Raw genomic sequence first — 27198 nt, forward strand, 5'->3', positions numbered from 1 at the left:
TGATTGAAGGAAAGGGATTCATAATTCGCCCCGGTGCATGTAGAGCGATGGCTGGCGTGTTTTTGTTTTTCTACATTTTAAAAGAGTAAAAATGGAATTTAATATTTCATAAGAGTCTGTTTGTCTACTGTATTAATGCAATTGCATTTAACAGAGCAAACATTTCGAACTTTTTTTGTTTTTGAGTTCAATGTGTTTTCTCTGACGGAATTCTACGAAGCTCAGGCATGCTGTGATGCCGCTTCGTGAAGCTCGTTGACTGACTCGTTGACTGCATTCCAAGCAATGTTGAAAGCAGTTTAATTCGGACTGTCTTACTGATGTATTCATGTTGATAAAACTATGAAACATTTACTCAACAAGAAAAATCAGTCGGATAAAAAAACTGGTTCGCATTTATCACTGATAGTCAGTGGCGGAGACGATAATTGGGGGGCACATATTCATATAATTATTCATGTTCACATGTTGTGCAAGATTATACAGTATATATCTTATATATATATATATATATATATATATATAATATTATATATAATATATATAATATATATATATATATATAATATATATATATATATAAATATATATATATGAATATGTGCCCCCCAATTATCGTCTCCCGCACGCCATGGCCACTGCCGATAGTTGGCTTGATGAAATGTTTGTGGCAGGTAACGAAGAACATTTTACCGAATAACATAGCACTTTATAGCACCGACTTTCGGTGTCGACTGTCGATCTATGAAGCTTCTGACCACGGCCCTGCCTTCATACGTGTATTGCATTGCAGTCTTTCAAATTGAAGGGCTCCCCCATCAGTGCCCATGTTGGAAAAATAAAATGGGGTAGCTTCTCCCTGCTGCCCTGCCCTCTCTGCGAAATCCGCGCACACGCGGGAACTGAAAATGTCGCAGTTTTTAAATTCCATGCAGCATGTTTGCGTGGTTTAACGTTTTGGGCGCGAGGCTGCTTTCAACATATCAGAAAAAGCGTTTCGTTGTGTCTGAGTAGCATTTTCAATGTACCTGAAAAATCAATGTTAAGTTCTTTCATAAGGTGTAGAGCTAAATAAAGCCAAATTCCACCTAAATTCAGTTATACAAATATATATGAGAGACTGATAAAGATTGCATATCACATTTTAGAAGATAAGATTCAAAGGTTTAATATCATTATATTCAGTGGCGTGCACATATTCATATATTCATGTTGTGCAAGATTAATTTCTTTTCAAATCCATTGTCTTTACAGGTCTGTTAACATCAATATATGAATATGTTCCCCCCCAATTATCGTCTCCCCCACGCCACCGATTATATTATCATCGCGTTAGATCATGAAAGATATTTTAACAGTAAATAGTAATGAAAGTACACCACAAATAAGTGTACCATATACCATAAATACCATACCATAAATACCATGAAAAAGAAGTAACATAATGACCATGTAGTCTACTTGCATGCATGAAATAAACAAGCTTCTTTACGGTTCCCTGCTGGATTCAGTGTCACAAAAAAGTATATAAATTGTACAGTTGGATAGGGTGCGGACTTTCTGTAGTCGGGCCTTGTTTAAGCAAGCTATACTATATCAAAGTATGTAACCGAAATCTCCAGACTACTTTAAATATAGTGGAAAGCCGATATCAATTGCTATGACATCCAGTGGTTTAGAGCACGTGCGTGTGACATGTTCGGTTTACATCCGGGTGTGGACCTCGTTGTCACACACACTGACACACAGCCTACTTCAAGAGAAAATTCAAAAATAACATGCATGGGTTATGCCGGATATCCTTCACTGGATGCAATGGCTAGCAATGAAGGTTGATAGGTCTAAGAGTCTGTTATAGGTCATTGGTGAACACTATACGTTCGCTGCCGGCCGACCAATAAAGATAAAGGTTTGCAAGCATGATATTCCATGTTGAATTGGTTTTTTTAAAGTTACCATTGGTTTATTCCCTGTCCTACATTTGTCGAGGGCGCATTGCAATTATAGACTAGTGACAAAAATGTTTGAAGATAGTCTCCACTGACTCCACAGACCTGAAATATGTGTAGAATGAACAATTTACGTTCCCAAGTAAGCTATAAGAACCACGAAATAACATATTCGAACTATACTGATATATTTAAAATATAGTAGTATAGTAATATAATATAAGTAATTAACGGATACCAGAACCTATACCATGTAGTACAATACACATGTGAAGTCCGTGTCATTGAAGTTGTTTTTATTTAGTGTGTACTTGTGTGTACGTATTAAGTTAGTTATTATTACACATTAGTTAGAGTTCTGGCGCGAGGTGCCAAAGTACTTTTTGTGAATCGGATATATCCACAGGTAGCCCAAAAATACGCTGCGCCACGTATATTCGGAGAGTTTTTGATGATCAGGATGCAGAATTACGCCACTCTGGACCTCTGGTTTACTCCTATCGTAGGTTCAAAAAGGAGTCGCACTTATTACGACACACACCAGGCATGCATATAGTAAACATGTTATTTCGCTGAACGTGATAAACCTAGCTGCTTCCGCTCCAGTTCGTGACGTCCGGCTACAATCTGTACGTAGTTAATACATTGAAAACGGATGAAAATATGCATGACGAGTCTCAAGCGTTCTCACGAGAAAACCTTGACTTCGGTTCTAAATTTTCCGGTCCCGTGTGAACGTTGCCATAATGTCTAGGGCAGTCTAGCCTCCATCTTGAATCACGATGGGTATGTTAAAACAAGCCTATATACACTGGCGGTCAAAAAGAACTGCTCAAAACAAGTTAAACTGCCCTCAGATGAACGTAACTGTCCCTCTAACAATATATACGAGTAAATATAGACTAGATTACATGCTAAGCTATATGAAATATTAATATTTTGTTCACCCTCCTTTGGCCTTATAATTGATGACGGCCTTACACCGGCGTGGCATACTTTCTGTTAAGGTGGTAATCTTCACGGTCAAAAGAAATTCATCCTATGGACAGTCTTTACAGCAACGCATAAATCATGGACGCTTTATGAATGAATTCCTTTCTTGCACTATCCCCTTGACATTGTCCCACAAATTTTCAATACTGAGGGTTAAGGTTTTTTGACTGCGCAGGCCAATCCATTTCTGTCACTCCCTCTTCCTGAAACCATTGTTTGACTATATCTTGGAAGTGTGGCAGGTTGCATTACATTATTGAAATATTGCTTGGAATAAGAGAATTATCCAAAATGCCTATGAAGCTCTCTCCTATATTCGCTTCTTTTTCATGAATTTGTATCTAGAGAGTTCTTTTTGACCTGTACAATAAAAGATTGATTGTCACGATTCTTGTTACATACGACAATAGCAACATTTGAGCAGTTCTTTTTGACGGCTAGTGTATAAAATCATATCGATTCAATCATAGACAACGAACAGATTCAATACTGACGTCATGCATGTTATCATAAAGAACCATGAAGTGGAAAATGAATTATCTTGCCGAGTCCCCCTTTAATGCACCACAAGTTTTGCAATACCAACCAACTATGTGTGTCAATAATTACATCCAAACTCATGCAGTTACAGCTTGTGCAAGAAATATCCGACCAGGTCCTCCAACTAATAAACAATTGATGTTCCTATAAAGTTCTGATGCTCCTATAAGACTCCTAGTCATGCACTTTATTGTGATTTTACAGGTACTTTGTAATTTATATGAGAATAGATAAGTAGAACCCCCGCAGTTCAGTAAAATTAATTGAATGGTCTTACACGTGTTTTTCATCAAGAGCATGCAGCATTTCTCTGAAAGGTTTATGGTTGTTTGTATAAGTGACCGTAAAACAATTCAAATGCATTTATTACACAAAACAAAACTTCTATTACACAATTTAATTAATTCATTGCGCAAAGCAAAACAGCGACGACAGCAATGCATGCGTCGTCTGATGGTTACAAAGTATTCACTTCCACAGAAGCTGACTTAGCTGAGGATATCGTCGAAGGCTTTTCCTTCTAAGAATCAGTAACTTACTCTCATTCTTGTTTTCAATGCAACAAGCAATATTGCAGCGGCTCAGGAAACTGGAGGGAAAGCCCGAAATCAGTGTTGAACCAAAATCACGGTAAATGCCAGAACTGTACCTACTTATATACAATGAGATATTATGACAGGTTTTCCTAATAGATGTATTTTGTTAAAACCTGGTTATAATATATTATAGACTTACAGTAAACCAAACGACATTGGCAATTACACTTTGTCGATTGATGCATGGCTGGACTGTTGGTCACTAGCGCAAATATGATTGTTTCACTAAACTGACTGACCATCAGAGATAATTCAGTATGGAAGACAGTTTAATAATTTATGGCTTGGTCATATCAACTTCTGTTAAAATGAAAATAACGTCGTACAGTGGTAAATTACAAAAATATTTGTTAAATTTCTTTAATATATTTTATAAATATACATTTATGCAAGTACTTTTATCAGGGTCAGATGAGCAATGTCAAAGACCTTGGTACAATATTGCTATTGCATGACGGCGTCATCCTTTCTAATCGATATACGGTCAGGAAACTAACGGATATGTTTAAAATTCGATGGTTGATCGAACCATCACTAGTTGCCCAACAACACTTGATTCATGACCGTATCAGATCAGTGATAATGACTTATGCCTCGGTCGACACTGCATGAGCTGGGCGGTTCCAACTAAACGTGCACCTCTTGCTTTTTTCCGACAGCTTACGATGAAATAACACTGAACCAATATAAAAAACATGATAGTTTGCCTGGACCTCCAGGGGCAAATGTTAAGAATAGCTATAGATAAAAGATCAACTCGTGGTTTCCTCTTAATAATTATGTTGTATAAGCTATAGTATAGCAGCTGGGGCAAACATATAGACTTTCGATTGTGGTTCATTATAAAAACATGGGTCATGGCCGTATATATAATTGCATTATTGCAATTCATTTACTATAACATTGTTATCAGTTTAGTTTTAGTTTACTATCAATGATATATTTTAGTTTTATTACTATCAATTTCTATAAAAAAGAAACTTGATCTATTAAATTCCGCACACGATTTCTTGACAGATGAATATCATTTTAGGTTCTCATTGCATGGGTTATGATTATAATATATACAATATGTCGCAATGGGATTTCGAGGTCGTCATTTTCTATAAATGACATTAAAGTCGGTTCTTCATAACTTCCTTCTTAAATTTGCATAATTTACCGCAAGAAATTTTGAGGACTGGACCCTATATACAGCTCCTTCTCAGTTACTCTATTTGAATTGAAGAAATTCGTTTTTTGTGGGATTGCCGGCGTTACCATGTGCGTATTCTGAATTTGTAAGAAGGAAATCATTATAAATATAATTTTGTTTTCTTTTCAATGTTGGTTTCCTCTATATGGAATATAGGGCGTGGTTAGCACCTTTTTACCATAGTACCCTTGCATGTACATGTTTCCCCTCAACATGACATAAGGCAGGCCTAGATCCAACTAAAATTAAGGCATTTTCTTGCCACGTTGGGTCGTTACTATAACTAGGGTACCCGGTTGATTCTATAACTAGGGTACCCGGTTGATTCGTGGTGGGTACAAGGAGGTAAAAAGATAACTGCATGCATTTACTTCCTCTTCAATTGCGTGTTTCGGACTTCACAGTCGTCATAAGCAGCAAACATTTCCCTCAACAGATCGGAGGTATGTGAAGTGTTCCGTCGACGAATTGTCTGTCGGTGTCATGCTCTGAGTTACCCAAATGATATTAGGGTCAGGCAAACCTCTCACCGACATAAGGAGGGTGGAATAGTCGGTTATTTTTTGAGAATAAAAGAGAAAAAAAAAACTGTCGCTACGGAAGGGAACTAACCACAATACCCTCAAAAGGGTGAAATTATTTCTTAGGTCATTAACAATACTTTCAGTAATAACTGCATTTGTCGTGTGAACCTGTGAACCTTTAAATCTGAAAAAATCAACTTATCACTAACGTATGACATTTTTGTAGTCAGTCCTTGTACAATTTTGTAGTTATAAGACTCTTCATCTAATGAAACAAAAAATATCTTCACCAGTTTCCTGTTCAGAACGACGCCTAATCTAACTTGTTCCTAGTCTTTCCCGTTGCAGCCTTGTTCAAATAACTGTCTAATTTCAAGGCTGATCTAGGGTGTACTGAGTCAAAAATCATATAACCCGAGGTCATGGTTTTATTAAAGACTAAATACGTAGTCCTTGACGTCAAGTTTGCCTCATTTTGTTCATACTAAAAGTGGGATTTCGTTTTTCCGTTCCAATTACAGTCAAAGATGACGTCACACGCTGCCCTAGAACCCAAGCCACTGACCTTGTTATATATATTGTATATATATAGACATTGCGCTCAGATTCGTCAGAGTAACTTAAGTTCCTCAAAGCGAAACATCACAAATGTTTGGTTATAGTTGGTGGACGCTTAATTCTGCAATGCTCAATAGGAATTGTGGTAAATATATTAGAATACTTGTTGTAACGATATAGTTAATCATGATCAATTCCGATATGGTTAAATTCATTCCATAGCGTACGGTCGCATGGAAAACGTGATCGCTAAATTTTGAAACATAGCATTATAGAAAACGTGATTGCTCAATTTTGAAAAATTTGTGTCCCATTTTGGAACTGAAGGTCCGAGTGAGGTTTTGAGAAAACAAACATTCGGTTATAGTGCTATATTTTATTAGCCATCAACGTAATCTAATTAGCTATAATTGACAATTTTACACTCATGCATGCGTTAGCGATTTATTATATTTTAGACTTTATCCTTAATATAAGTGCTCGTTTCAACATACCAGTGCCGGATTTCTCTAACATATCTATATATATTTAAGAAGTTTTCAACTAAAGTCGTAGGATGTACATAAGACACAAGTAAATGAAGTAATTTTATTACAAACAGAATGAATGCTGATTTCAGCATTATAAGCAAGTATAACCGTAGACCTATACAGTTGGCCTCACCAACAGTGGGTTTTTAAATTATCCGTCTCCTCGGTCTAATCAGTTTAATTAATCAATCCAATGTTTTATGTTGGGGGTTTTTCTGATAAAGGTTGAAAGATTTTGATTCGTGATACAGCTGCTCCCTAAAACGCTCATCTCATTCTAAATGACCCCTGAGTTATGACGGATTATAACAAAGGCACGGTTTTATTTTTTCGCTTTTCTATTTACTCAAGCAATTTCTCATGATTTTTGTAATAGCCAGTTTTCTAATTTCCTTCTCGCCTTCATTTATATATTTTTGCAAAGAGAACAGCCAAAAAGTGAGTTTCATCGGTATTTCGTAGTTAAAATTGAGATCTAGTCTTGACAGGAAATATTGGCTTGATTCCATCTCTAACCAACTTCATTTTTTTATTCTCTTAATATTGTCGTCTCAATATATTACGATATAATATGATATGATATGATATATGCCATAGTTCTTTATCGAGATGTTCCTCATGAAACTAATGTTAAACTACATCATTTTCTCGCTCATCCTCGTCAATTCACATGTATATTTATATATTCATCGGGTTAATAAAGATATTTCAATACATGAAACGCTATACTGTGTAGAATAGAAATAGCTATATGACATTGCTATCTAGTAAGTATAATTTTTAATTCAATCATACTCCAAAGGTTTTAACTGCAATAAGCTTTTTTATTTTAAGCTTGCATTCAGTGCATAGTCGTTTCTTATCTAAAGGCATTATTGCATTACGGTGAACACAACCTCCATGGACGTTCATTGTCGGCCCTAAGTATAATGATTTTGAAATTTGAGGGATGATATTTACTTTGAAATCTGTTATACTGTTTAAGGCCCGTTCACCACGTGCCAACTTTTACTTCTGACGTATGGATTATTTGATAAAGCAGTACCTCATTGGTTTAGTCAATTTGCTGCCCATATTTACTTGCAATTTCACAGACTATAAAACATCCATCAGAAGTGAATTGGATCCGACAAAATTGGATCGTGTGAACAGATCATTACAACTACACACAACTTATCATACCCGTAGGGTTCACATGCACTAGCCCCAAGAGTCAGAGACTCGTACTCCGAGATTCATCTTATTCTTTTCCGACAGACAATTAAAAGTATTTCATTCATTTTACGCCACATACCTATGGCATGCTTGCCTTTATAATCAACCGTGCCTAACATGATACCATTTAACTTGATATATAACTGAGTATCAATGACTTGCTTCTTCTACTTCAGATAATTATGAAACTATATATATAACTGAAGTCAACAATCATCGAAAAATGGAAGACTTTACACAAAATAAAGAGGAGCGGTCACTAATGCTGTTCTGAAACTTAGTTTATTCTATTTACCATTGAAAAAAATACATTGTGGGAAATTTGCAGAAAGCGAATCTTTGGTCTGGAGTTATTTAGCCTATAGTAGCTAAATTCTTTAGGACCGCTTCCATAAAACTTCTGTGTTCCTATTTTTTTAAACACACATTTACCCAAATGCCAAACAACCTTTTTGAAGATATAAAAACCTTTTAACTATATATGTACTCTATAAGTTTGAAGTATTTTCCCCAATGACTCATTCTTTCTCGCTAAGCGAAAGCAATATCACAAGATATGAAAGCTGTATAATAATCGGTTCAATATTTATGGCTGTCAAAACATTGCAAAATGATTTTAGGATGGAAAGAATGATATTCAAATTATACTGGCGGGCACACTTAGGTCATATATCAGTTGGTTCGTCTTCGAAGCTTTTTTCAAAAACCATCATCAACAATACGTATATGTAAACAAAAACGGGGCCAAACTGAGTTGCTTCAGTATCAAAGCAAAAGGCGTCAAAATATCACGGGTCCATCGATAATTGCAGGAGTGTTTAAAAAAGTTGGCCAAATGGAGTGATATGTTCATGGGTACGTTGGTACATTATATAAATATGTGTATGATTATATCAGAGACACTTACGATGCCGGAATATTTCATATCAAATTGCAATTCTTATTTTTCTTTACAACGACGGTAATAATTTCCCGCCCCCTTCCATTTTCCACTCTATATGTGGAGGATAATAAACCACAGGGTCATATAACTGGGTATTGGGTAGCCGGGCTATATATACCCTTTTGCTCCAATTCCAATTTCAATGCAGTATACCGATTTTGGGCCCTGATATAGCTTCCATTCAATGTACTGCCAGAAATTTACACGATAAGCTATTACAATACTATTGATCTGCATGTCGCTTTTTTTATTAAAATTGCAGCTGATTGGTTCATTGCAAACAGTCTGTTCTTTCATCAGTCAATTGTGGTATAATTCCGGACTTTAGAATATCAACTTTATAGTTACATTAATCTATATTTATCTTTGGACGCAACTCACGCAAGACTAGTGTTAATACCATCGATTGAGATGACTATCACATCATCTTGACTTTGGTAATGTATGTTTCAAACAGGCATTAGATTACAACCCAGCTCGCTAGATAAAAAAATCATCCACGCAACAAATTCCAGAATGTTACACCTCACGGTTAATTTAATTTACTGTTATGCTTGATTTACTCTGCATATAAATATATCATACAGCAGTGATGCAGCTGAAAATTCAATCCCAAGTTAGTTGCTGTTCAAACTGGATCCTGAAATACGCCTATAGAGTCGACGTTTTTAGCGTTTTTGTTCAACCGTAGCTACATCAATCTATACTGCGCTTTGTAATGACAACGAAAGAACTTGTGCCAATTGAACGTTGCTATATTTGCGTATTTAGTGTTACCCAAGCTAGGTTTCACGTGAGTCAATGAGTTTTTCATATGTTATATTTAAGGCAATCATTTTAAATTCAACTCCTCAGAGCATTGCTGTAATTTTTAAAGAAGCAAAACGTAATGTAGGTTTTTTTTCCTCCTCCATAATATCATCTTATTAAAATCATAAGATGCACGCCCGGAAACCGCGATCACGCACACAAAATGAAAATAAAAAGACAAAATGTAGCTTTGTATTTTAGTGTGCTGTTGAGTATTTTAACAAATGCCTTGCCTTTTAAAGAATGCATGCATGTGGCTCAGCTGAAAAGCTTGAAACCAGCAATGGTTGTATCGGTTTCAGAGCGTTATACTTCATTGCATTCTATACTGAACGTCGGGACGCTTTTCAAAAGGCCCATTCACTTGATATGTGTCTGTAATAATGGTTTTGGTCAGTGTTTGGCATCAGGCGCCTTGGTCAATACATTGCCGGGGAAGAAACGAGTTGGGACGAATTTGAGTATTAAATTATATCTGTGCATGTAAAGACGTGTTAGTAGTCTCAGGGGCGACCTCAGTAGTTGAGATTTTAGGGAGACAAAGAGTTTTAGGTACATCAGTCGAGTGTAAAAGGAAGCACTCCTGGAGAGACCTAGTCTATGAATATCTTTCTTTTACGATATGTTGAAATCAGGATTGCACAATTCAATTTCGATCTATTACCGCCTACCGGTTGTTAAGCTGAGGGGTAACACTATGGTGTTGAGGTTTCCAGCCAGCAAAGTTCCGGCAGTAATGATCAAAGATTGAGCAATTCCGTTGCGGTTTTGGCACCTTTTCCGTCACTTTTCGTCAGCGTATCTATTGTTAGGTGGCATTGCGCGCTTGTATTTCAAGTACGACGTATATCGCGTGTGTATTTTTACTGAGACCGCCCATGAAGACGGGTGGTAACTGTTTCGTGTAACAAGTAATATGCTGGATAGCTTGCGATGTGTTTGAAGATGATGCTATACTGTAGGTTGTATATATACTGACATAGCTTTAATAGTTTTTTAGTAATGTAATTTTAAATTATGAAATATTCCGGCGGGCAGAAACCGCGGTAATTCTATAATTACCGGTTCTTTCACGAATATATGGGCGTTCATTAGGAACCTTGCGGCGACACAAGTATGAATAAATTGGGTTTGCAAATGTGCAGAACAAGTTGGTCAACTTACGATTACTTTGTATTAGAGTAAAGATGTTTAGGTTAGGTTAAAGAGCATCACGTATATGTAGCAGTCGAACCAAATCACGACGTTGATTTCAGTCCAATACTTCTACACCTGATCTCAATTTCTGTAACTTATAGTTGTCTGAAATAGATCAACATGCATGCATTCAAAAACCGTTTTTAAGATGCTGTGTTGTTTTATCTCCCAAGATTAATTAAATACACAATTCTTCCACATCTTGTTCAACGGTGAACCAAATTAGACATAACTTTTCATACGTTTTGACAATTTCAATTGATCAGTTTCATCCTCTCCCAAATGGTAAGATTTTTTATTATATTTTCAGATGCAGCAGCCAAAAGTTGTCTTGAAGAGAGCTCACTAAACCTGCAAGTAAAGGTGGAACCCGATGCAAGCCAACCTGAAGCAATAGTTGGAAAGCCTTGGATTGACACCGTCTCTGCAAGTGCAGCTGAAAGTAACAATTCCAGTGATAGTCCCGATGATACAAGCAACAAAGAAACATTACCAGAACCCAGCACAAGTTCACCCATATCAACTGTAATCTCACCTGTACCAAGAAGTACTCCAATGTTACTGCATAATACCCAAAGTCTAATACCTGGAGCACCGACGTCTTCACAGAATATAATGGATCAAGCACGACGTATGGTGGTAGGTCACTTTTTGTGATTCCGAATTACACACAATTCACATACAAGTACCCATGTATCGATTTTCTCCTTTAATTGTAATAAGGCATGGATAAAACCAGTCTCAGACGAGGTTTACAACATTCGTCCGCGGTTTTCACCACCTAAAATTTCAGACAGAAAATGCCAGCGAAACTCTTCGATTTTGGTTAGGATCAAATCAGTTAAAACTCATTGAGAAAAGTTTGGCTGTTTGTGTTTCAAAGGGCTGCTCGATGGTATTAAACAGTTCAGTTCATAATATTTACAGGGTCCCCGTAGTAATCCTCCTCGCTATATGCACAATGCACACAAACACAGCTGGGCACAGCGACAGAAGGAGGTGAAGAAAATACTTAAGCAACGCACACAGGAATGGAAAGAGAAACAATCACTGTATCAGCTGATGCGAGGCGCGGCTTCTTCGCATAAATCCTTACTCGGTTATCGAAAACAAGACCCGGTGTTGTTTGCCCGGGGAAAACACCCTACCGGAACCGACGTCATACCACGAACTGCCTTCAATTGGTACCCTGGGTTTATGGCCCCAACCGAAGTACCACATATTCGATCATATCCGCTTCCCACTTATCCAATCATGACCGAGTTCGACCCGAAGTTTATCCCGAACTCAGCCCCCCTCCTTAAGCGTCGTTATAGCAATGAAACTAGTTCAGCAGGTGAAGGAAAATCGAGCAGTGAGGGTCTGACAGCATTGGGTCATCATGATCCATTGATTAAAGAGGTTGTCTCACTAGCAAGTAATAAATCCCCTAATGTCGAGGATGGAAACTCTGCTGGGCATCGAAGAAGCAAACGAGCAAGAAAAAGCATAGGTATAATTAATATATTTTGATATGAAATTAATTTTAAACGATATTTGTCAAACAGAAGGAACTTCCAACTCTTAATAAATATTTTCCCCATGTCTATTCAGCAAATCAAGTCTCGAAATGGTGGCTTCTCATCTCAAAGTTGAGATATGGTTTCTTGTTTGCTCTAGCTCATGAAAAACGTTATGTTGCTTATTTTCAGATGAACCTTCTCCCGCAGAACGACGAGAGTCGATTGATAGTGGAAATAGCGAGACAGATGGAGACAACTTAAGCTCGGGAAAATATATTTCAGATTTTGCAGAAACATTTCAAAACACTCCTGAAGATCACCAGGTTGCTCACATAAATGGCCTTCTGAGTCTGCCATCCAGCCGGGAGACGCGTTACGGTATTACATATGGCGAACTGAAAAGGCGATGTGGTGCGCCAGAGTATCTGACACGTGTCGACCTCGTGGCCTATGTAAGGCACTCGAAAAGTTCTGGACGCAGTCTGCTGGATAAGTACAAGATCGTGTCTGCAAATCGTGCTTCACGACCCACTATTATGTCCAAAATGTGCGAGAACGAAGCCAGAGTTCTAGGGGATGGAATCCTGAGGATGAATATGAATTATTTTCCTGATAAGATGTTGGCTGAAGTCGCTACTGAGAGCTTGAGAGACGGCGTGGAGAAAGACGAAGAAGATGGGAACAAACAAGAGAAAATGAAGAGCAAAATAGAGGAAAAGATGAAGAATATTGAAACAACAAGGTAAGGAATTTGTAACATGAGCACGTCATGTAATAGCGATGAGGTAATTTAGTCTGTTAAGTAGGCTAGCTTTGCATATATAGGCTCGTTTATACTTGCAATTTTTGTTGCGATTTTAGATGGGATTTTCTTCTTTTGATAGATGTGAACAAGTGAATTAGTTACGAATGTTCAAATAAGAGCTCTTTTACATTAGAGCATTCGTAACTAGTCACTTGTTCACATCAACCAATAAAAGGTGACTGAAGATCGCTTCCCATTTTTCACTCTGATTTAACTATATCGAACTCCACGGGCTTTAATTGCAAAGAGTGTCTATGCAGGAAGAGGAATATACTATAAACGAATACAGGAATATATTTTGCTCAACTTATATTTTAGATGTTCACTTCGCAACGGTAAAATATATAGCAAATTTTCACTATGATTACAGGTCGATGTTGAAAGAGGTTTTTGATCTTCTTCAGTCCGAAAAAGACCAGGAAGAGATGCATAGATTTGAATTGGCATCGCATACATTTGGAACAGTAAATCTTAAGAATCATCTTACCCTGTTTGACCGTTTTTTTCAAGAATACCAAACCGCTTTGATGGCATCAATTGATAAATCTGATTCTGCCAGTGAATAATATATAGTTATAGAACCAATTTAGTAAATGGCTGAAATATGTTTTATATTAGCATATACAATTGAAGTAGATTCAGAGGAGTTCCTGTTTTCGTTCACACAGCCTATGATTTGATCAATTAGGTCCAGTCATGCCATCCATCCATGCACCTACGAATTTGAAAGCAGTGCCAATATATCACTGTCTGATTCAAGGTAATAATAATTATATTAAGGCGAGGCGGGCCAACTGGGACTTTTAGAAACGATGACATTGGAATATGAAGTTGCCTCTTCTATGGCATTAGTATAACAATAATGGATAAGATCCACAATTTTCGCGAGGCGAACATTTGTTGATTTGTACAGACAGTATGGTCACTATGGTGTAGAGTACAGTATTTAATTTTTGATAAGTAATTTGGGAGTAGAATATTAGTGACAATACTAAGTATTTAAATCGTAGTCGTAAATAGAATTTAACATTAATGTATATAGTTGAAGTGTTTAAGGATATTCGTTATTACATAAACTGTTTCTCCAGTTGTTAAAAAGATGAGTAATCTTTGTTGTCACGACTGTAGGTTTTAGTGCCACTGATATATTGTTCTTTAGTGCTTCATTATGGTGTTTCCACTATGTCTATGATTTATCTTTGCGTTTAAGAATCTATTCCGGCAGTGATAGTTATGATTACAACTTCGCCCTAGTCGCATTTCAAACAGGCTTCCATGCAAGTTGACAGACAATTACTGAACGCCTATTATTATATAGCAGTAAATAAATTTCTAGGAAGGAAGAACAGTTTGAATATATAACGTGCAAATTAGCAATTGCAATTCAGTTGAGCGGTCTTACTCAGTATCATCAAATAGAAGCTTATCGGTGGTAGATATACAGACTGATAAATAAAGCTAGTCTCGAATTTGAATTTGTGGAGAATCATAGAATATACATATTACACTGTTTCACTGGACTCTTTCCTGCGACCTGTCGTGGGAGAATATTGAATCTACGTATATTGCTGCGATCTCGGAAGCACTTGTCCATGATACTTGATTATTGAATCTCAGCCGTCATAATAATAGACTAATAGTGCTTTTGAAAACATTCTTAAGCGACAAGAGGACAAAACGTTCCGCAAACTGTTCACCGACAATGAAAACCAACGTGGCAATCAGATGCAATCTAGAAAAGACTATCAAACTATGCACCCGAACGTGGTCCTCTACTCAAGCTATTTCTCGTTTTATTCGGAAATACTTTATTTTCTATCCTTTACCAGACAGTCAGGGACGAACACAAGCGTACATGTCTGTCTTAAATGATAAAAAATCCTTTGTGAAAGATATTTTTCTCACGGTATCTTGCCCAACGTCAACAGTCCAACCAGGCTCGACAAAGAGACTGACCAGGACTTGGCATAATATATGTCAAGGTTTGCCGTTCGTTGTGAATGAAATGTCCAAAATGTTTTGACAAGACAAGAGCCTGCATGAGTCCTGACATTTTATGCCCTCCCATTCCCTGGTGCAACACGCCGTTAGATGATTTTAAGGACATATTAAGGATTAAGGATTTTAAGGACACGTCAGCAATTATCTAGCCACAATTGTCAAGAACTGTACTATAGTGGACCAGGAACTGTGTGACCAAGTTCTTATCTTGCGCAAATCAAGAGCTTCAAGATTATGACTTGATAAACAAAAGATTAGTCGTTCATATTCTTGAGAAGCCTTACACTAAGGCTATGTGCAAATGAACGTCGTTTTCGAGCGCTCTCAAATTTGTTTTTGTCTCCTCTTTTACTTAGACGCCATGTCCACGCGATCCAAGGAAAAATTTGCTCAATATGTTGAATTAGCTGTATATTGACGGTGTTTGAAACCGTTTTGTCATAAAAACGAATGCGAGAACGCTCGAAAACGTTACCGTGCGTGAACATAGCCTAAATGTGCATGATTGTATTTAGTATTTACAACAATAGAGAAGACAATGTCTTTATAATTGTTTGCGTTTACTGAAAAACGTGCTTGTAACTTGCTTCCAAAGTAAAAAGTAAAAAATAAAAAGTCGAAAACCGTCAATCGATGAAGAAGAAGAAGAAGAAGAGGAAGGAAGAAGAATATTAACAGCGATAAGGGACCAGTTCCTGGTCCAAAAAAGAAAAGAAAAGAAAAACTGCAATTTGAATTCCTTTTTTACAATAACAGTCAATCGTGACCATGGTTATAAGGGACGGAAGTTTTGCAGATAACAAATCACAAAGTTTGCAGTCACTCAATATTAAGAAACACGTTTTTAGTCAAAAGCATAACGAACTTCATGCATTAATTGTGATGCTATTTATTTGATTTAAACCTTCAGAGATCATTATTGCCGTATATAATACATATTTATTCAAGCCCATATTTATTGTCTAGTGTAGCATGGCTGACGTCTTACCTCAATAATATCTACCAAATATATATTTCAGTTTGCATATAAAACCAATTGGGTTTGCATACCAATCACTTTACGAGCGATAAAGTTGTATGTACTTTACCTTATATTCACAAACATTAATCTATACTATATATATTGTGTATATATCTTGTCTCTATGTATCTTTACAATAAGTTAATATAGTGTCTCGACTTCCGACTAGACATCATATATCAATTTTTGGTGTTGGCTATCAACAACTTGCTTAGAGCTAATATTCCCAGTACATGAACATGGATGATCGATGTAGTTTAGGCTATTATGCTATTCTTTAAACCAAGGGGTGATCAGTTTCACTGGCGTCAACCGTAAGATCAGAATCACAGTTCCAGCATGTACCTCACGATGCAATCACGCTCGTATCAACACTAGCTACTTCCTCTGTAGTTAGGTGTTTATTTCTGTCTCCATCTCTTTATCGGAACCATCTTCTTCCACCTCATCTTGTTGTTCTTCATCTAAACAAAAGGACACCACTACTTATTTATCTACTCATGGCCATCTAGGTGATTTTGCTCCTGAAAGTCCTTTCAAACTTGCAATGCATCGCATGGTCCAGCATGAATATGAATAATTAAATATTAAATGTAGCTTAGTTTAATTTAGCCTACAACGGTACAAATTTATTGCTCTGTTTAGAGGAAGTCGCTTATTTAAATGAGTATTTTATTATTTAATACTTTATACTTTTAATTTTTAAATCGTCCACCTTTTTTGTTTTTTCCAAATGAAAAAAATGCCTTGCGTACAGCAGTTCTTCCCCTGTGATGTATATCAGAGTTTGACGATTTGACTGACACACCACAGCCAGAATCACGCGATATACCCTCTCCTTCGGTCATGGGAAGCCGTTCTAATATTAGGATAGATTATGAATTAATTTCCGTTTAAAAATATACCTTGAAAACTATACGTTAAAAACTACGTTAAATTCGGGGTTTATGTCAAAATGTTTAAAAAACCAATCTAATTTACACCACGTTTCTCTCCACTTTGTTCATATTATGAGACCAACGTTTATTTTGACTAACGTTCGTGTTTATATTGCTTTTATTAAGGGTTTCTTGAGTTATCCATGGCAAATTAGGAGGACGGAATGATACTGAATTAGTTTAAACTATTAGCTAGCAGTTTAATTCTGCCTATTTATTGTAATCTTTTTCCTAGTTCATAAAGGCAGTATTTGATAGCTTCAGTTAATGTTTAACAATTATAGTTATATCTCTATTGATAACGTTTAAGGACTATGTCTATGGTTAGATGTATTAAATCACAGTTAATTTACGAAGCCTAAAATTTGAGGTAATTCTTCAGTTGAATTTTTGATGGTCAGTGTTTTAGAAAAACCTAGGCAGGCTCGCTGATCGTAAATTTTTTTAAAATTTTCAATTATGGTTTTAATTTATGTTTAAAAACAAGAAATGAAATACTATACATTTTGCATAGTTAAACCCTAACTACTAAGATACACGACTCTGATTGGCCAATTCTATCCTTAACTACAGTTAAAAGTTAACTAGTCTTTTATACAACCATGATACAACTGACCCTAGTTGTACACTATCATGTTCTTACCTGTATCACATGGGCTCATTTTATCCATCTTTTTATCGAGTTTTCTGGATTTACTACATTTAAGAATGAAAAGATTAGATTAAGATTTATAACCGCGGTGACGTCATTCTGTTGCACGATTGTCCTCGTTAACTATAGTGATCTATAGTTTCCTAAATTTCTATGTTTCCAATGCTTGAATGTCAAAACGACCTGTCTTAATCCCACCTCTAGTCCGAAACTTTATCCCAGTAATAAAACTGTCCAAAAAAACGAGTAAAATCTTATCGCCCTTCCTTCCTCTAATGCTAACCCTAAATGCATCCACACCCTCTATGAAAAAGCCTTTGCTTATGGAGATTTATTCTAGCATAAAACTTCTCCTTGCAAACCTTAGCTCTGTGAATGACATAGCCATGGTTGATCTTGAACTTCGTGGTGTGCCTGATCTTCTGTAACGAGGATTACTCAGTGGATATGATATACCACCTTTCGCTTCGTCGCTTTTCATCCTAAATATGCAAATTTATTATTATTTTGCAATAGCAAGAATATTAAGAATATAGTTGTCTCTCGTTTAAAGTCTTATGTTAAGGGATTTTACTCGTCGGTGCAAAAGAACTTGTCAGTGTAATTATTCCAGCTGACAAAAGAAGAGTAACCTTCTTATGAAAGTCGTACAGTTTATGATCGATTATTTTCGGTAGGGAAGATTCAGTGGTGGGCCCATGGAACCTATGCGATGTTTTTGTGGGGCGCCAGCACGCCTCAGGACCCTAAACTTCATGTTTAACAGTCAATTTCCACAAACCGCTTACCTAAACTGGTCTCGACGATAGAGCATGATCGCTCTGGCAATAGTGGCCAGAATAATTATACCCACAAAAACACCAATCACAATAACAATGATGTCATAATGCCAACTGCGAAAACCTGCCGTCTGTCTTGCATTTTTAGCGCCTTTAAATAAATAATAAATTAATCATAGGTTGAACTACTGCTTGCATTGTTGCAAGCCTAACACACAGAGTATGCCACTCACCTGTTTCATGCTGCAATGTTATATTGCTTTCGATACTGGTGAAATTTTCAGGAGATGTTTCATTGTTGAAATATGCGACCAGTTGAAATCTATGCGAAATGATTTAATGAGACTCTGGGAGGGATCTGAGACTGGATGGGATAATCATAACTGCACTGTGCATATATATTTACTATGCGCTAAAATATTATGGAAAATGAAAATCCACAAAACTCAACCACTCGCTATCCAAAGTCTCACCTGTATGCCTTCTTTGATTCTAGTTTTCCATTACAAAACTTCTCCTTATTTGAAGTACACGCATCGCCATCAGAGCCCACCGTGAAATCAAACGATTTCTTGTCTCTTATTTCATCTGTGCACGTGACATTTCCTGTTAGATACCGCTGTGCGTAAGCAGCGTTGTTTTGTGCAGTGTGAACATAGTGCCATGATACTATATCGCGCTTCGTCACTTCGCCATCTAAAAAGATATTGCAAGCCTTACTCATACAAGCTTGCATTTTTTTGAGGAGTTGACAGCAATAGACCTATTTCATAATGACGTCAAACGCGGAAAATTTGATGTTACACGAAATTTGATTGGCTCCACAAAACTATCGAGCCAATCAAACTTCGTGTAACATCAGAGCCAATCAAACTTCGTGTAACATCAGACTTTCCGCGTTTGACGTTATTATGAACCACGATTCGTTCAATCCCACCTGACGGGATTAAAATCCCTCCTGGGGCATTTTCCAGTTAGGAATAATCATACGTAGTTAATTGATCAAGTAAGAAAGTAAAGGCTAGTTTCCACTCAGGAAAATTCTCCTTTGGATCGGACAGGATAGGACTGAGGACAGGACAGGAAAGTTTCCTTTGTATAAACGCCGCCTCAGAACTCACCGACAAAGGAATTTTTCCTGTCCGTTCCGATCCAAAGGAGAGTTTTCCTGAGTGGAAATTAGTCTTAAGATGGTGAAGAACCGGCTCCTTGAAAGTGTAGTTCACGTTTTGTGCATGCGTGTATTCATGCATGTATTGTGCATGTTCTTGGCAAAATCAGTGAATTTCTTTAAATTCATTCAATTTGAATCGTTCGACTGTTGACACTGTGTATTGGCCAATCCCTTTCTGTATTGGTTATTTGGGAAAGAAAAGAAAACGCGAGCGAGACAATAAACAGCTAAATTTTTGCATAAATCTATTCATAAATATAGTTAATGAGTACTGTCGTCGAAATCCCAAACCATTTCACTCAATAACCATGCCGCGAAGCAGATCTTGAAGTAGCAATGGTCAAACGTTATTTCAAAGATAAAATACTTTAGTTGTAACGGCGAAACTGAGGATTAGTATCCGATCAAGGCATGTAGAGCAACAGGCAAAGCTACTCACGAAGAATTGATAATGCAAGGCAATTACTTACAATCAGCAATGCTCTCAATTGCTTGAACAACCACGCCAATATGACTGATATCCGCCAAACTAACATTAAGCATGGTGAACCTCAGCGTGATTGTTGTCGTAGTTCGTCTCAACGTCTCGACCTGGATTGCAAATACTCTACCAATAATAACAAACACTGGAACGGGGTTAAGGGATGATCTTCGTTCCGGATTTCCATGATCTTTAGCGGAAACGAAAATCTTCAGAGCGAGCAAGGATGTTGTCGGTAAGGGCCGTATTGTTGTAATTTCACCGCTCCTTATAAAGTAAATGAAAATATGGGTTAAATTATTACTGTTGATTTGGAACGATACTACCTAATGGGGCGGGTATGAGTTAATCATTTGTTTGGAAAGTCTTGAGCGGTAAATAAGCCCTTCATTTTTAATATTAGCGAACTTAGAATCCGTCTATAGCATGCCGATCGCGACGTGAGAAACTTGCGAAATAATAAAACAAAAAAATTAATTTGCTTTGTATACAAAAGTACTTTAATAAAGTCGGTGAAATACAAATAGTCAGTGAAGTATATAAAAGCCGGCCAAATTTCATACGAAAACCAGAGTACTTTCCCATATACGTTTTCAATGCCAGCGTGGTAATTGTGGTTAACCAAGTAAGGTTGTTAAGGTTGTAATAATGCAACGTTTTGCCGACAAATCATAGTCATCTTTTCATGACAATGTGTTAAGACAGAGTTTAGCCCAAATAAAATTTTAGTGCTATATACTGAAAACTACCTGCTATCAATAGAAAAGTATTGGTGATCAGATATTTTGATTATAAGATATTCAATTCTGCCATTCTCTCCTTGATCGTTGTCTATTGCCTGAACAGTCATCACGCTCATTCCCAGTCCTAGTGACGTTACCACGGTCGAGTAGTAAGAGCAAGGAAATGTCGGTATATTGTCGTTTTCATCTCCAAGTCTGATGGTCACATTCACCTTCGTTATCAGAGATGACTGATCATCTAAGTCTAGAAACAACCATGAAATTGTTGTATAAATCTATTTAGCAAAAAAATTGATATCCATAAGAATGAAGCTTATTTATAGTAGTAAACTAATCTCAGAATAACATGAAACTCTCTTATCGATACCTGCAATTGCCATGTATGTAAGGTCATACACAGGTTTTTCTTCCCGGTCCAGTTTTTTTGTCGTGTATATCCACCCGGTTTTAGGGTCTACACGAAACGGCATCTTGACGTCCAAGTTCCGAAACCAATACGTTATCTTCCATCGATTGTCTACTACGCTTGCATTCACTTGATAAATAGGAATACCAATGTTCACATTTTCTGATATCAGCAAATTGTAGGAATCTCTGGCAAATGCAGGTGCTCTAGGCAGGTGCCCTTTAACACTTATGATTACTGATGCACTTCGGGGTGATCTCCGAGGTTCTTCACCGCTATCCCATGCAACAACGGTCATATTAAAGATCGAATGCTAAAAAACAAAGTATTCACACTATAAAACTCAACTAACGTAGATCACGTAGTTGAGAGAAGTCGTGTAATTGAACGGAGAAGCTTGCCACTGCTCTACGAACGAGGAAGTGTTTCCAAGAACTGCACATTTGTTTTCAAGTCGCGAAATTATAACTTTTGTAGAAATCCTGAATTACTGTTTTCAGTTAAATATTGACAGAGAAGTTGGTTGTAATAAATGCACAATTTTCACAATACTCCCTCCCTGCAATAAACTATAAAATATTATGACACAAATATGAGCTTTGCCTTAATGAGGCTTTATAACTCACCTCGTTATGTAGCAATGACTTTTTCTGAAACACCATACCATCTGGTTCAAACGAGAAAGTCTCGTTAAAATTCCCAGAAAGTACTTCGAAGTGAATGAGACCGTTTAAACCTTCATCCAGGTCAGTAGCGTTGATTTTGAGGATTGGAGAGTTGATACTTGATGATTTCCATATATCATGAGTGTATAAATGTTTCGAGAATCTTGGGGCGTTATCATTCAAGTCGATTATTTTTACAACGAGAATTGCTCTTGCTAGAGAAGCAATAAGATATTATTCTTGTCAAAAGTATAAAAATGCAGAGCTGGGAGGTTTGGAAACCAAACTACATTTTCCACCTTAATTACACGGACCTGATGATCTGGGGCACTACAAGTGTCAGTTAGAAACAATAGTGTTTTATGTGTGTTTTTCAACGTTATTTCAAAAAATATTTTATACAAAGTATTTTATATCAGAGTATTTGTATCTGACGAAGACTTTAAAGGATGAAAATTCATACACGCGACACCATCTTTGATTTCATGCACATATTGAATTTAATGAAGAACTCTTAGAAACTTGCTTCTTGCATTGCAATGTTTGGCTGGACTAAGTTTCTAATGATTAACTCCCGCCAACTAAATAGAAGCAAACAGTTCTTACCTGAGAGGACTGTTTTAATGGATGTTGAGTCTGCACTTTCATATTCAGCTTTGAGCACTAATCTATTGAAAGATTCAGAGAAAGAGAAAGAACATGTGTCATTCAGAGAAATATTGTGCCAAGGGAAAAATCAACTTGGGGGGAATGTTTCCTGTTGTTCGGGGTAAATTGCCCCTCCTCTGATCAGTCCTGAACATTGCTGTCATATTTAACTAAGATATATCTTAAATATAAATTCAACATAGCATCAAATGTGGTATAACAACTGCCTAAAATAGACAAAACACTTCTCGACGTTTCGACCTGAGGGCCTTAGTCGGGAGAGTTAGTGCCTTGGTGAGGTAGCGATCTCCAAAGAAGAAAACTAGCAAACTAGTGGTCAAATATATGACTTCAACATACGTGTACTCTTTGTTGGTTTCATAATCTAATTTTTCATGTAATGTAATCACTCCAGACGTCTCTTCCATCTGAAATCTTCGGAATCCTCCATCTAAATAATAATTGATTCCTTGCGTAGCTCTCTGTCTCTGACCAGCCATAACTTGGATACCGCCAACCCAAAGAGAAGCACTTGCAGTAAACACCGTGTTCAGGAGCTTAAAATCCTCTGGAATTTTTGTTTCAGAAATATCCTGCTTAAAACGTATCCACTGCAATAAAACGACAACATTGGCTGGCGTAATCGCATAGAGTTCTGGGTAACCGTTGTCACGTACGCCAATTGTCAGATTATAAATTTCCCTGTCTAGTGGAATTTGATAGGTAGTTCTGATAATACCATCTTTACCTATACTGAAAACATCATCCTCGTCGCCTTTTAAAATTACATACGTCAGTTCACCAAGTTTTCCGTAGTCGGGATCGGTCGCTACTATTCGCAAAACTTCCGTCCCTAACGTTACTTGTCCGTTAAGACGAACTTCGTACGATGTTTTCTCGAAGACAGGCCGATTGATGTTATTTGGATAAAGTACGATTCTTAATCTGCCTTTTGTCGAGAAGAGGCCATCTGTAGCTGTTATGTCGAAATCGAACTGGTTAACTGTGTCAACAGTTCGCTTTTCCTCGAGTCTAACTTCACCGGTTCTCTTGTCATATGAAATAAGTTTAGATGGTTGCTTTATTGCGTATTCCAGTTTTGTTTGTGCACCAGTGTCGTTGTCCTTAGCAACCGTACGACCAATCACAGAACCCACAGACATATTACTAAATACGCTAAATACAAATAGGGATCTTAGGAACTGTGGAGGATTGTCATTTGCATCCAGGACATTAATGGTTACGTTGAGCAAACTGCTGACATTTTCTTTCAAGTTTGTGGCTCTTATCTGCACTCCATATGAAGTTATGTTCTCTCGATCAAGTTTCTTGTGTAAACGAATAAAGGAACCCCAGTTTGAAGTTTTTGGATAGACAAGGAAAGTTCCAGCGAGATTGCCTGGGAACGAAATTGATTGTCGATAATCATGTTAATGTTATATACTGTTAGTTGCGTACTTAGAAACAGGCTTAAATGAGAACAAGTTAAGTCAGACACATGCCATTGTTGAAAGTGCCCTCTTTACAAGTCTGGGCAAAGAGAATACCCGGCATTAAAACGAGGATGCATCCTTACTGACCTTACATGCTACATACTAGGGTATTCTGATATACTGGGTGGCAGCAGAAACCAAATCCTAATAACACTATTCCAAACTGAATGATTGAAAAAACATGGTTTAATAAAATACCTCTAACTATTTCATAGCTCATCATCTCTTCTCTTTCCGTTCTGCTTTCCGCTGTTACTTCAAAGCGAAGTACTTGATGTAAAAGTGGGGCATTTTCAAGCACGTTCACAGTTCGAGGGCTATTGAATTCTGGATAGGCATCTATGGAAAGATGTGAATTTATTATGAGTAGTACAGGTGGAGATTTATTGTGGAAAACTTTTATTTCTCATCATGAAATGAGTAAGCAGCAATGAAAGTTGATTAATTCTTGTTAAGATGTTTGAAAAATTGTTGGTCAAGATTTGTTAGTTGGATTTACAGGATTTTCAGTTTTAAAATTTTAGAATAATTCCAAACATTCAAGACTGCTAGTTTGTGTTTGTGGGTATAATTTAGTCTAGACCATAATCTAGACTTATTAATTCATAACCTAGAAAGACCTTACCTATAATACGATAAAGGGCCCCGGCAGTTTTGGTACCAGAGTTTTGAATTGGTTGAAGTTCGCATGAGTCCAGTTTGAAACATGCAACAGAGAAACATAATTGTCCAGAAAGATAAGCAATATTCCCTTGCTGAGTGTTGCAGGCTTTGCGAAGACAATCACTCATATCCTTTGCTTTTTTGCTCAATTTTTTGAAATTCCCCGCTTCTAACTCGCCAAGAATTGTGACATCGTGTCTTATTGGCTGTGGTACACACACCGTTCTCTTTGCTAAAAGAGAGACATGTATATTTATAAATGGTTAAAGTTGAAAAAACTTTGCACCTCTAGCTTATCAAATTCCACACGAGCATGAAATATTTTAATTTTTAAGATACCACAGCGTACTTCAGAGGCTAAAATGAAACAATGTATGGCGCTAAATATACTTTAGCTTGCTGGTTAAAGAATGGCTTCTGAATTGTCGGACATATGTTATGGACAGGGTAAGATCTGTAAATGTCTACAAAGCATTAGACATATAGTCATAGGGCATTCTTTAATAAATCAGACATTCACGCAGTGACACTCGCCAGAAATGTGCCTTATAGCAGTGATGATGAGTCTAGCTTTCTCACCTTGGCTAACGTTGCACAATACAGTAAAGAGACCAACAGCGAGTAAAAACCAACGCCGCTCTGTGGCACTGGCATTCTTCACGTAGCCATCTTTGTTGAATGCCATCGCAAATCTAGAGAAGAATTGTGTTTAATTAGCTAAAGTAAATATCATGCACGGTTTCAATTAAACTTTTGTAAAAGATATTGTTTTCCCATATATATGCACAACAAAAGGATGTGGGGAAACAAGCTATATACCGTGTAATACGTTTCAATTAGCTCTCGCGGATTGTTGCTAGACTAAGTATAACTATAAAGACTGTAAGGTATAGTGTATGTAGATTCCATGCATATATATTTAAGCACCGTGAATGACTGAATCAATATACTTTTTCTCTTTGTTCTCATTTTTCTAATGTGTTCAAGACAATATACTTCTCCTACCACAAAGAAAATATCCCACAATCTAGTTACTCAAGATAGTAAAGTATATATATAAAGTCGTGTTTCGTCGGGGACAAAAATTAGTGAACAAGCTCTAGTTAGATATTCATCTTCGTCGATACATATGGTCATATACCACGTAAATTATTCTGCATGCATTTCATGCAACTATGGAAAAGTCTGATATATAGTGTTGATAAAAGGAATGGCCCTTTTATATTTACTAAATGCTCTATTGGTAAAAACGAATTCTAAAAGTGATTATATACTGGTATCAAAAATCCTTAGGCAAATATTACTTAACATGCATCCTGAACTGTCTTTTTCTGCAGAATGTTTATTATCCTCAATTTAACTTCAGTATACCTTCTTATTAAACCATGTGTCTGTGATATATAACAGTTTGCTCGGAGAAACTCATTTACAGCACCTTCGTTATCTCACGTCCTCCCAGTGAAAAACATATTCCATCAGCCTGGGTGGTGGTGCCTTGATATATTTGGCTCAACGAAAGTTTTGCCACCCACTTGACTTATGCTTGATAAGATTTCTTTAGAACGCGACTTTTAATCTTCGAGGGAACAATGCAGTCTTCTGTGTACTATTTGTAGTCTCATGATGAACAATATTATACGGCTATTGAATTTTAAACCCTGCATATAGATCAACCAATTCGTATTAATTTTCTGTCCTGTGTAATATACGCTTTTTTTTGTTTTCATCTTATATTTAAGCCATTGAAACAGAAATAACATATATTCACTACAAAAGAGAACTTGGAAACTATCCAAAAACGTGTTTTAGCAATGGCATAATATCTTTCTTTCTATAGCTATATGTCAGTTTTGATCAATTTTCCCTTAACAAAGCCTCGCCGACCATGAATATTGTGAATTGTTTAAGAAAATTGTGTTGGTGAATCACAAGGGTTATCTGATCTGAAGTGAGATAAAGTGACATTGATCTGTAATAGATATTATGTGTTCATACAACTCTTATATTTGTCCTATTGTCCCTTATGTATAATTACCTAAAAGCATGCATTAGTCGGCTTCCTCAAAAACGACAAAGCGCTTAAAGAATATACACATTTGCAAACGTAGATTATGGTTTAATATATGTTGTTTACATAATACTTTAGCTGGTGGTAGCAAGTCTAGCGATTTCTCTTT

At 36.8% G+C, this 27198-nt stretch overlaps 2 protein-coding genes across 6 annotated transcripts in view; one reads left to right on the plus strand and one right to left on the minus strand.

Annotated features, from left to right (window-relative positions):
* LOC114518954 overlaps positions 1-14412 on the plus strand; it is a 24088-nt gene extending 9676 nt beyond the window's left edge. Inside the window, exons 2-6 of one of the 5 annotated variants that reach the window (XM_028539002.1) lie at positions 6319-6500; positions 11361-11689; positions 11978-12542; positions 12742-13294; positions 13728-14412. In XM_028539002.1, coding sequence (XP_028394803.1) covers positions 6446-6500; positions 11361-11689; positions 11978-12542; positions 12742-13294; positions 13728-13923 — 1698 coding nt within the window. In that variant the 5' untranslated portion in view covers positions 6319-6445 and the 3' untranslated portion in view covers positions 13924-14412. Of the gene's footprint in view, positions 1-6292; positions 6501-8938; positions 8956-10783; positions 10812-11360; positions 11690-11977; positions 12543-12741; positions 13295-13727 lie in introns of those variants that run through there. The other 4 variants (XM_028539003.1, XM_028539005.1, XM_028539004.1 and 1 more) reach the window with 4 other exon arrangements.
* A 1834-nt stretch (positions 14413-16246) lies between these two features.
* On the minus strand, positions 16247-26466 carry LOC114519173 (cadherin-related tumor suppressor-like). The gene is made up of 17 exons (XM_028539256.1): positions 26393-26466; positions 25601-25713; positions 24984-25253; positions 24557-24697; positions 23226-24264; positions 22824-22885; positions 22179-22432; positions 21514-21865; positions 21153-21390; positions 20393-20670; positions 19222-19444; positions 18982-19070; positions 18758-18899; positions 18332-18451; positions 17961-18013; positions 17095-17238; positions 16247-16843 (listed from the first exon to the last, which is right to left on the minus strand). Exons 2-17 carry the CDS (start codon positions 25704-25706, stop codon positions 16773-16775), a joined length of 3582 nt encoding a protein of 1193 aa, XP_028395057.1. The 5' UTR covers positions 25707-25713; positions 26393-26466; the 3' UTR covers positions 16247-16772.
* Between the last annotated feature and the right edge of the window lie 732 nt (positions 26467-27198).

This window comes from Dendronephthya gigantea, unplaced genomic scaffold, assembly GCF_004324835.1.
Source record: "Dendronephthya gigantea isolate DGI-Jeju-01 unplaced genomic scaffold, DenGig_1.0 000012F, whole genome shotgun sequence".
Classification (NCBI taxonomy): domain Eukaryota; kingdom Metazoa; phylum Cnidaria; class Anthozoa; order Malacalcyonacea; family Nephtheidae; genus Dendronephthya; species Dendronephthya gigantea.